This window comes from Onychostruthus taczanowskii, unplaced genomic scaffold (assembly GCF_017590055.1).
Source record: "Onychostruthus taczanowskii isolate IOZ18803 unplaced genomic scaffold, ASM1759005v1 scaffold46, whole genome shotgun sequence".
Lineage (NCBI taxonomy): Eukaryota > Metazoa > Chordata > Aves > Passeriformes > Passeridae > Onychostruthus > Onychostruthus taczanowskii.
Window position 1 is genome coordinate 6145853 of NW_024502125.1, and position 12143 is coordinate 6157995.

Sequence of the window (12143 nt, forward strand, 5' to 3'; positions counted from 1 at the left end):
AGGGGGGGGTGGAAATTTAAAAACCAAAAAAAAAAAAAAAAAAACCCCCACCAAGAAGGGGTCCCGAAACGCCGCCCAGGACCCCACTCACAGCCGTAGCGGGGCCGCTGCAGGGACGCCAGCTCCTCATGGTGCATCCTGCCGCCGCCGGGAGGGACGGCGCCGGCCCCCGCCCGCCCTTCTTATGCGCGGCCCGGGCCCCGCTGATTTGCTGCGCCCGCGGCCGCGCCCGCCCCGCGCGGGGCCGGGGCCACCCGGGGCGGCTCCAGCGGGGCCGGGCGCGTGTGCGCCGGGAGAGCGCGGCGGGCGGGGGAAAGTGCGAAAAAACAAGGAAAAGGGGAGAAGGGAAGTGAGAGACCCGGGAAAAAGCAAAACAAAACCAACCAACCAAACTAAGGGAAAAAAAAAAAAAAACAAAAAAAAAACCACAAACCCAACCCCCAAAAGGCAGGAAAGTGCCAGGTCAGAAAGTAGAAAAAGAATGGAGAACAAATCAAAACGTAACATAAAAAAAAGAAATTTAAAAAATCCCCCTTCCCCAAAAAGCCACCAAAAAAAAAAAAAAATCAACAAAAAACCAAGCCCCAAAGCAAAGAAAAAAAATCAACAAACCCCCCCCCCCAAACCACAAAAACCAAAAAGGCCCCCAAACAACAACACAACAAACTAAAACCCAAAAAACAACCAAAAGGCAAGGCCCAAAGCAAAAATCAAAACAAAACAAAAAAAAGAAACAACAAAAACAAATACAACAAAAAACTACAACAAAACAAAAACCACCCAACCAGGAAACCAAAAAATAAAGTGGAAAGAAACTAAATCCACTCCCCCCAAGACCTGGCAAAACAAAGGGGAAAAAAATGCAAGCAACACAAAGAACAAAAGGAGAACACCACCCACCCCCCCAAAACAAAAACAAAAAAAAAACCCCACAAAACCAAAAACATAACAGAACAAAACAAAACGAGTACAAAAGGAGTCCTAAAATCAAAAAGCAGAAACTCTTCCCTCCCAAATGCAGGAAAGGACCCCAAACCAGCAATCCATGTAAACCCTCTGAATAAAAGGGAAACAAACCAAAAAATACCACCCCAAACAACAAAACCATTTGAATAAACCAAATTCCACAGTGTAGAAGGCCGAGGAATCTTCCCTATGGTGTTTTGGCAGGGTGGACTCTGAAGAGAGGTGAAGAACCAAGCCTAAGACTCCCTCCTGTAGCTTTGCTGTTTCAAAAAATTCTCACTCCCCACAAGCAGTGTTCCTGCCAAACCACAAAGCCATCACCATGACCTGCAGGGCACCTTTGGAGTTGGGTGTACTTGTGTGGACCTGTCCCATGTTGCTGCTCCTTTCTACGGAGTTTTGTGAGGGATCTACGCATGTTCCTCCATTTGAGACTCCTCTCCACGATGTCTCTGTCACTGAGAGCTTGATTTTGGACAGCTGAGCAGCAAATCCATGAATCACTGATTCACATTTTGGGGCCACAAGCTCCCAGGTGACTATGAAATGCACCTGAAGATGGTCAGAGAAAAAGGTTTCTCAAATTGCAGTCTATTATAGGACTATATCCTGTCGAAAGTCACTATGCCCATACCATGAAGTTCTGTGGAAGACAGGATGAGGTTGTGTGTCTGCACAGCCACAGCCTGCCCGTGGGACAAATTGCACCTGAGCATGCTTGTATTTTAATGACATGTACCAGGTGGCTCAATGTGTGTTTGCAGGTTGAATGGAAGAGTTTAGTCATTTGTGTTTCAAAATAAAACACTGCTGGATCTGTGGAGTCTCCTCTGTGGTTGGGCACAGCTCACTGAGGTAGGGAAAGACACTCCTCATAGTACTTAAGGCATGGATTATTGAAGAAGAAAAGACTGACAGGGTACGGGAGAAAAACAACACCTAAGAGGAAACATTGTTTTTTTTTTCTTGAGGTGCTTTTGATTTCCTCTGCTCCCTTTTCCTCCGTCCCCAGAGATCAGGGAGGATAACTTACAGCAGAGGTGTGTGGTGCAAGCACCAGTAGAGCTGCAGTTCGCACTTGGCTTTCTGAATGCTTTCTTGAGTTTTAAACAAACACCCATTTGCTTCTTCTCTTATATAATAAAGTGGGTGAATAAACCCAACATGGAAAAGAATAAATTTGCTTCCACAATTTAAAGAGTTTATTGAAAATATTGCATTTGCTTCAAACGACCATTTCTACAGCCTTTTACACTGTTACACAGCCTAAGTCGAGAATGTGCTGTAGAACACTTTCTCCATCTCTTTTATCCTTTAGTCAAGGAAAGATAATTCAAAGTTTTCTTAAAAACATATTTTCTCACTAAAATCAAGGGGTCTTTTCCCCCTGAAAAGTTTCATTTTGGCACAACTGCATTATGCTTCAAATGACAACACTTCTCTCTGAGAAATGCTTGGCCTGGTCTACAGGTTGTGTGGATGTGGTGTGATAGCAGTAACGGAGGGGTCTCTGTCCTGAAGGAACAATCTGCCAAAGCCCCAGAGGGTCTCTGTGTGACACTGCCAGTCTCTGGTGAGTTGTCTTATTCCCTTACCTGCTGGAAAGACAAGGGTGTGTGCAGGCATGGTGTCACACACACATACATTGACACCTTTGCTGAGAAAATGTTCCTCCCTGTCTCTCAGCGTCTGTGCCTGCAATGTGTCCCTGTCCTCCTCCTCCTTCTCCATGGGTGTCCTTGGTCTAGGTTGGCACCAGCACTTTTATCACCCTATGGGGACTTAGATAGTTGTCCCAGATTGAAAAATAACTTTTTTTCTCTTAGTAAGGTTATTTCTTAGGCCAGCAGTTGGTTTGTTGCTTTCACACAGCTGCCTCTTGAATGCAAGTGCCAGCTTAGAGCAGGGGGCAAACCGTGGTAAGAAATGAAAGGAGGGCAGGGAGAAGTGAGAATGTTTTTTTGGCAGCAGTAACCTCTGTAATGCTTGCAGAACAGCAGGCATGACAGAAACCAACTGCTCTCAGTGGGAACTGAGACAGGTAAAAGAATATTGGAGTAACAAGCAGCAGCCACGCAGGCCTGCTCATGACATTCTGCATTAGGTTTGTTAATCCCTGCTTTTCCGAGTTTAAAGGCAAATTCCATCAGCTGTTTGTGGTATGAAGATTTAAACACCTCTGGCAGGGACCAGGCAGAGAAGTTGCAGCCTGCCCCTGTGAACTGCTGGGTGCTCTGCATGGGGTGGGGGAGCAGCCCCTCTGCACCTCCCTCCTCTCCTTCTTCCTTCCTGGCCCTCCAAAGTCCTACTGCAGCTGTGACTGGCTGGAAAAGTTCGCTGCAAGAAAGGCTGCGCATTTACCTTTCTTATGGAACCCGAGTGCAATAGAAGATTTAAAGTGAGCCACACATTTTAGGCAGCCTACGCCCGAGCTAACACTATGGACACTAGATTCGTTTTTATGAGTATATACAAGCACTCTACTTCTACATGTTACAAAGAAGCATGCACTAAAGAAATCAGTGTAGTCAGCTATCTAGAGTAAATGTTTGAATGTGAACATTTCCTGTTCATACTCTGGGCCCTTTAATGGAGTTTAAGATCAATGTCCTCACCATATTATCAAGGACACTGTTCTGTGGATAACATGCTTCCCACTGCATTGATACTAACAATGCGGCTCCAGCTTCCACACCTGTCTGTGAGGGACATTGTGCCCCAGTAGGGACAGAATGTGAGAGCCAGCTAGGAATCAATAGTCTGTATTTAAATGCAGCAACTCTGTGTTCAGCTGCAGCTCTGGACTGCTCCAGGGCCTAGAAGGGAATAAGCTGAAAGAAGGGACAGATGAAAATGTATCCTTCCAACATATCATTGCCTGTACTTGGATCAAAAAACTGCAGAGGCCTCTGCTACTTCAAGTTTTCTGACAGTCCTGTTGTGTACAGAGAGATTTTATATGGTGAAGGATATTGATATTTGAAATTCTTGGGTGGCTTATGTAGCAGTGACGCAAGTACATGCAGGTAATTAGAGACACTAGGCTTTTTGTTGGAAACAGAGGCTTTAATGTCACTTTTTCTGTGACGATACCTGAATTTATTGTTAAATCATGTGCCTTGGCTGGCTGCATTTGTCTTATGGAAAGAAAAAGTGCGTTTGTTAATTTAAAAGAGGTTTTATTTGGTGGCTTTGGTTTTGATTTGTTCGGGGTTTGTTTGTTTGGTTGGTTTTGTTGTTGTTGTTTCCTATTAGCTGTTGTAGAGAAAGTCCATATTCTTTTTTATTTTTGCAGGAGAGAAAGCCTGGGCTGGAGAGATTGCCCTGGTAAGTGGGAGTGGGGCGCTGCCTGAATCTCTGCAGCACAATACGGAAGAAGATTAGCTCCAGGCAGGCTCCCAGTTACTGCAAGGACCTTTTCAATTGTTTCCTTCTTACAGCTAATTAAAGGCTGACAAGCTTAAGCTGAATGTGCCACACGGTGCTTGTGCAGACCCAACACCAGTGTGTCGTAACCAAAAATATCTTGCTTGCCCTTTATGCTCCCTGTGCTTCCAGAAGGTCTTACCCTGACTAGTGGAATGAACTCTCAGTGCCTCGGGATGGTGGGAGGGGTCCCCCAGCCCTGCTGGATATTGGAGGTCGCCAAAGTGGTGGTGACTCGTAAGGACATGTTGCATAGCTGGTGTCCCCGTGTGCTGACAAGGATACTAGTGGGACTAGTGGGAACACCAGGTGAACCTAGACTAATAAGTTTGCATACATTGCAGAGAAAAGGACACAACTGCTGTGCTTAAGAATTTAACTCAAATGTCGAGAGGCTCTCAAGGCTATGTTAGGGAACACAAAATCAGGAAGTGTCCCCAGCACAGCTGCCTCTACGGTCTGCTGTGGGTCTTGCAAGCAGCTGTCTCTGCAGGGAAAGGGATCAGCTCTGGGAATTGTGCTGGGTTACTGCCTTCCCCTCAGCACAGTATTCTTCTTATGCATTATTTATTGTCATGAGGTAAGTAAACAATTAAGTCATCACATAATTGGCCACAGGGATACTGGAGAAAATACAGACTGTGTCAGTGGGGAGACTGTAAGTCCCTTGCTCAGAAAAAGCAAGTGAGAGATATCACTTTCCTCTCTTCTCTTCCTTGTGTGCCTAGAGGAGAAAGGTGATGGTGCAACTCAGCCCTCGCTTCCCTGTTCTCTTCTCAGCTCTTCCTTTCCAATAAGTGAGGGCCTGTCATCAGCAGAAACCTTAATTAAAAAGGTATATTAAGTTCAAGCTAGACTGGAGCTGCATCAATCAAAGGATCCTAAAGAAATGTGAGATTTTACAAATATCAGGGCAAACTGAATGGCAGGTTAAATGGAGACCGGTAACAAAAGAGTTGAAGTGCCTTTCTTTCTCAGCAGGAATCACTCCTTCCCATTGAGGAAGTGATTTTTACTTCTGAACTGTCCTGGCTTATGGTTGGAGGCAAACTAAACACCAAGCCTCCATATTTAGAGGAACACATTCCTCAGATTTTGTAATGATTTCTAGGGTAAGACAAGGTAGTTGGAAATATGCCTAATTAAACTCTGTTGGTCATCAATATAAATAAAAGAGGCCAAATTTTATTCTTATTTGATAAAATTGAAAACTCATTTTTTTAAAAGCAAAGAAAACATTTGTGGGATGGAGGAGAAACAAACATGTGAGTAACTTTGACCAAACTTGTAGAAAAACAAACCAGAAGATGTGTATAAGGCTAAAGGGTAAAGTGTTACATTAAATGTGTGTAAAACAATGTATTTGTATAGCACTGACACCTGAAAAAGAAAATGTTTAGAGAAATTGCTTCAGTGTCAGAAATCTGTCTTCTTTGCAAACCTCATGTTGTTTGCCTTAAAGCTGCAGCTGCCAAAGTAAGAAGGTGCTTAAGCACTCACACTTCAGTTGTTCTGAGGAAAATAGCCTTTTTAGACCTCATGTTTTGAGGAAAAACTAGCAAATGCAGTTCTGGAAATATGAATAGGAGTATATCCTCCAGCGTTTTTGTCAGAAACACTTTGTGACTTCCAATTTAATAGTAAATCCAAGGATTTTTGTTTCAAACACTGACATACTGGAGAAAGCAATATTGTGATTTCTCAGTGACTCTTCCCAGGCCCTAGATTGCATGTTACAAACTGGAGAAACACAGCTCATGCTGACATAGTTGTGCTCACAGGGCTGTCTGTAGGGTCCCACCATTATCTTAGTCATGGCACTAAGCTAACTTAACATTCCTCATTGCTGCCCAAAAGCTGTGGTTTTCTTTTTCAGAAGCCAGCTCAGCTCCCAAAAAGCAGCTTAAGTGTAACAAAGGCTGGAGTGATGTGTCGTGTGCTGAAAGTGAGAAGCAATAGTGGAGTGGCAATACCATATTACACCACAACCTATTTTGTCTTCTTCTAATTGCCTAAATGTCATGTATCTAACCTTACTTAAGGTGCATTTTGGAGGTGTACTTTTATATGCCCTTTCCTATCAGGTGAGGGCTCCCTCTGCTTTCCCCATCTGGGCAAGACTTTCTTAAATCTTGTCTGTCAAGGTACCTAAGAAACCAGTTTCACTGCTTGAACAGGTTTTTTTAAAAAAGGAGTATTTGTTCAAAATGTCTTGGACAAATGCCCTGGTTCCTGCAAAAGTGGCATGAGTTTAGCAAGACAGAGGTGGAAATCTTTCTGCCAGCACCCTGACAGAAAAGGGCTTTCTCCATTTGCCTGTTGGAATAAATATTTATTCATTTAACAGAGTACTTCGGAGTGGAGTGACTCTCCTTGTCTAGACGTAATGAATAACCATAAAAATGAATTCAGAACTGTTTGAAAGCAGGGAACATCTGTGGCCGGCTGCAGCTCAGGGATTCAGGAAAAAGCATTCTTTATTGAGCTGGATGTAGCAAGATCTTGATTGTTTCCTCACATGTTATCCACAAGCTATAAGTGGTTTGCCTGTGGCAGTGTTTCTTTTGGGGAGGGGGATTTTTATGTGTTTTGGAGTGGCATTTTTTTGGTTTTGTAACACAGCATCTGTGTGCTTCTTTGTGGTTGCATGTGCTTAGCAATGTTTCCACTCCACTAAAAGTCTATGCATTATTCACTCATTAATGTTTTATTTATTTATTACTCTTGAGGCTCAGCATTAGGAGCTTTGCATTTACGGCATACTGAGTGACAGCTAGGGCAACCCTACAACTATTTCTAGCCTGCCAACAGTTGCCCCACAGATAAAGCACAGGCTGAACTCCCATGGATTTGCACTAGATTAACTCTGGTCTTCTTATTTCCATCACTTTTCCACTGGCACAGCTCCAGCCTTTTGAAAAGCTCCTCATTATTCACATTAGTGTAAAAAAAATTAAGAACGTGTCTAAAAGACTGACAAATTCAGGCTCCAGGAGGCTTGGCCAGGAGAGCTAATCCCAACATCCAGGACCCTTCACAGAGAACACAGTGTCAGCAGCCTCCTCTTATTTAAATCAAAATGGCTCCCATTTGAATTACACTCCTAGAAGAGTCTTTCTCGTTTTCCAAAAGGAAAACAGGTATTTCCCAGATAACTGGATTCCAAATCAGTTGTGTCTGTAGCATTAAAATGAGCACGTGAATAATGAGCAGTGAAAAGTTAATCAACATCTTGTGTAGGTTGGGGAGCATTGGTATCCTGGCACTAGCTCCTTGGGTTGTGGCAGCCCTGCTTGCATAGACCCCCAAAGCTGCCTCCACTCAAGACTTGTCCACCAAAACACGTCAGAGATGAGCTAACCCCTGCGTGAGGACACTGCTCACCCATCTTACAAGGTGTGTGTGCCTGGGTGAGGGAAGGATCTCATCTGCTTCTGAGCAGTGACAGCTGGAACTCTGGGAGCTTTGTGAATAAGGTCTTTCCTGATCCTTAGTTATTTTTCCTGCTCCACCTGTAGGTCAGTTTGGTGATTGCACCGTTTCATTGTGGACCAGTTTGTTTTCCATAACCAGATTACTGATGGTAAAATATGGTCCCTGAACTGAGGCAAGATCCTGTGTCACCGTCAACAGGTAGTTTTCCTTGGTTTCCACATTTGTGTAACAGTAACAATGCAAAGTAACCTAGTTAATTACATAGTTAATGACTTCTTAAACAGATGTGGGCTCTCGCCCATCTGTTTTTTCCTTTTGGTTTATGATCAGTCAGTAGTTGTGATATGATTTTGGCATGCAAAGTCCAGAGTTTTACCCTGGGAACTTGGCTCCATTTGACCTTGTATCCCTGTCTTCAATAATTACGTATTCTGTATTTCACAAAACACAGTATGGCAGCCCCACCAAAGACACAGTTAGAGTTCACATTAACGGTGCAATACCAATATCACTGTAACTCAAAAGCACATCAGCATCTTAGTGTTTCTTTGTTCTACGTCAGCATCTTTACTATTCCTTTTCATTTCTTTTTTTATATTTAAATTTTAAACCCTTTGATTTTAGCTAAAGACTGAAGGGACAAATCCAAACTCCTCCTGCATACTGAGAATTGAGCTGATGGGCAATGACTCTTGAGCAGCCTGAACTTACTTTTCATATGATTGTACTGAACACTATCAAAACAGTTATTTCTGTAACTCCTTATGACTGAGTAGGAGGGATGAGGAAACATATTCATAGATAACTGTTCCCAGACCTGTTGGATGGAAAAGAAACCTGGGAAAAATGGCTCTAACTGGAATGTAATGCTACATACCAGGTGGAATGCCTTTTATATAATCTGGTTGTAACACCAATGCTGTAACGCTCTTTGTAAGCAGAATCTGGAGTTTGCAAGGGAGTCCATGGAGTGTGTGTGCAGGGACAGCCAGCCAAAAATAAATGATGCAGAAAATACAAGAGTCCACTAGTGGCTTCACTTTTAGAACTCTTGTGAAGGTGGAATACTCTTAGTTTTATCGGATTTCTCATTCCTACTCTCTGTAAAGTCCAGTTTAACTGCAAAGCAAAGGATGTTTTTATTTATAGTCGTGTACACCCTGAAAGTCCTGGGGTTAAGTGGTCTGCAGTTTGTGTGGGCACAGACTAAAGTTAAATGCATTATAAACCAGATGTTGTAAAATTCACATTTCAGGTATATTGGCAAAAACCCTGTTGTTCTACAATAATTGAGCTCTGCATTTTCATGAAACTCTTAAATTAAAGTGCTATTTGACTGGGGGAGAATAAAGATCAGATCTGTAGCTGAGACTGTATTTACTCAGAATTCAGCCAAATTATCGGGATATCCAAGCAACATTTTAAGGTTTTGCAGCAGGCATTTCACACTTCATTCTTGCAGCTAAGGATTCTTAAGTACCTTAAGGATTCTTAAGTACCTTTTCAGGCCATAACAGTGTGTTTGAGGAATATTTTGACAATTTGTCATTCTGTGACTAGAAGTGCGACATTCTGGCTCTTCTGAAGGATAGAGGAATTTACTCAAGAACTGATAAGGTTTGCACTAGTTTGTCTTTATATTTTCACGGCTGGAAACATTGCCTTGACTGAACAGTGTGGGCATTTCCAGATGTAGTTCAGTCAGGCATTTTTTTCTTCCCAAGCTATTTAGTACTTACAACTTCAGTCTGCTATAGTTGTGTCTACTAAAATCACCCCTGAAGTCCTAATCAGATCAGTTGGGTTCACTGTGAGAGCCACAAGCAACATGGTGTGAAATGCATCTGCAGAAAGAATGCATTATCTTGTATACTGTGAAAGTTTACGTATGGTGACACCGGAAAATATACACAATGGTATGAATTTCTGTTCAGCTTAATATTTTTAGGAAAGTCTCTGAAGAACTTTCAGCTAATATTTATTATCTCTGTTGCCAGGGTAAAGTGCTTTTAAAAAATTCCGGAGATCGGTAAATTTGTTGTGGAGAGTTTGGGTTAGATACTGATTTCATATAATATATAGCCTGTGTGACTTTGCAATTGCTATGTGTTAAATACAAATCACAGCCTAGCTGGCATCCTAGTGGAAAGCAAGGCATATGGAGAATTCATGGAATCTATTTTAACATTTGTTCTCAGGGATATACTGTGCTATATACCACAAAATGCCTCCCCCACTTACCATTTGCATCCGTCTCTATGCTCTCATCTCAAAAAATATGTAAATGGAGACACACAAACAGAGTGTTCTGAAGTAAGTATCACCATTTTGACAGCATAGCTTTGTCAGCCAGGACTATACATATATACATATAATATATATATGCTTCCAAAATTCATTTGGAGGAATGCTGTCCTACAGTTGAAGTATCCTTCTTTGCAGGGTGATGTCCTGATGTCCTCCAACACAAGAGATGCTGTCCAACACAAGATTCCTAGCTACTGAAGGTTTTCTAGAGAGCATGTGATGTTCTGAGAGGTAGCTGTGAAGAATATCTGCAGAAAACTGCAGAAAATAAGAGTAGTGTTTCTTCCCAGAATGAGACTAGAAGGCAAATCTCCACTAGAGAATGAAGTGTACGCTTCAAATGCAGGTAGATGAGGACGTACATCTAAGGAGACTAAAAACATGAAATAGTACTTCTGTTGGTGGTACTTAATAAATACAGAATGACATTTTCTATACTGTACCACAAAACAACCTAGTTGCTAAAGGACAAAAACAAAATCATGCATAGCCTTTGTAATTGGGTTTTGCAGACAGTACTCTTGCTTGAGCTGAAAAAGTTTCGATTCACATGTAGCTTAAGTTTTCCCTGTTGGTGACACAGATGAAGAGACTCATGTGTTTTGTTTAGCCCATCATCTGTTTAAAATAACCTATATTTGGAAATGTGTTTCCAATTTAGCCATGGAAATGTTAGAATATAAATAACTCAGCATATTTTTGTTATTTTAAAGCTACCACATTTGATCTGTTGATGCTTTTTGGATGTCCAAAAAGCACAAATGCAATGAACTTAATATTCTTGCACTTCTGCTTCAGTTTTGGTGGTTTCTGGGGTGGGATTTTTTGTGTTTATGGTGGTTCGGGAGGGTTTTTTGTTAGTATGAAATTGTTTGGCCTTGTTGTTGGTGGTGGGTTTTTCCCTGTGAATAGCAAGTTCTTATGGAACCATTGTTTATTGTACAAATTTCCATTGGCCTTTCAGATTCATGGATCATTATACTTTGCAGCAGTATGTTTTTTACATTGAGTTAGACTAGACCCTTTTGTTGATAACAAAAGGCAGTTATATACTGAAAGGCTAGGTGTCTATTTTGTGTAGTTATGTACAATAAAAATATGAATCCCAGATGATTAACTAAAGAACTTTGCCTCTTACAACCATAGTAACTTTTACTCTCTCTTTTTTTCACAAGTTAAACTCATTTAACTTTATTAACTTGTTCCATGTTTACTTTTACTATATGTTCAACTTCTACTACAGGCACTAAAGATGAGATACATAGAGAACCATTGTAAAAGAACAATTAAGGTTAAAAAACTATTTTTTTCTATAGTGGGTAGTGTAGTATCTTGTGGATAATAATAAAAATATTCTGGCTATCATCACACCTGGTATGTATTCATTGCAGAGAACATATCTTTATTTTAATATAGCAGAGCAAAAAATCATCCCCATTTATTAATCTGATGTACACTAAATAACTTTGCATTTGTTACACAGATGATAAATATTTTGCAGATAAACTTATAAACACTTCCACATTTTATAGATTTATACTGTACACGGTCATCCTACACAGAGCATGCCCTTTCACAAATATACAGACAGCTTTCCTCATAGGACTTAATCAAAACACTTGGTCAAACATTTTGGAAGCTGGCAATCTGACACAGATGAGGATACTGAAAAGATGAGTTCACAATTGTACCAGCTGGATTTGAAATGAAAAATTCCGAACTCCAAAAGAGAGAATTTATCAAGGCACACACATGCAAACACATATATACAATAGTGATGACTGTAACCTGCTTTCCAGGCACAAACAGCAGTAAAGGAAACAAAGAAAGAAAGGAACAGAGAGGTCAGGACCATTGCCAAGATCTTGATGCAGATCTGAAGTCAAATTGCCATGTTCAAATGGCAATTCAACTTTAAAGTAGCTTGTTACCCGTATATACAATATGTACATGTTACCTTGCATTGAGAAATGGAGATTTTCTTGACAACATGTGGCCACTGACATACC

General features: G+C 41.4%; 1 protein-coding gene across 1 annotated transcript in view; it reads right to left on the reverse strand.

Annotated features, from left to right (window-relative positions):
* IQGAP2 (IQ motif containing GTPase activating protein 2) overlaps positions 1 to 159 on the reverse strand; it is a 122828-nt gene extending 122669 nt beyond the window's left edge. Inside the window, exon 1 of the mRNA XM_041414630.1 lies at positions 92 to 159. Within this exon, the coding sequence (XP_041270564.1) occupies positions 92 to 137 (46 nt within the window). The 5' untranslated portion in view covers positions 138 to 159. The remainder of the gene's footprint in view (positions 1 to 91) is intronic.
* Between the last annotated feature and the right edge of the window lie 11984 nt (positions 160 to 12143).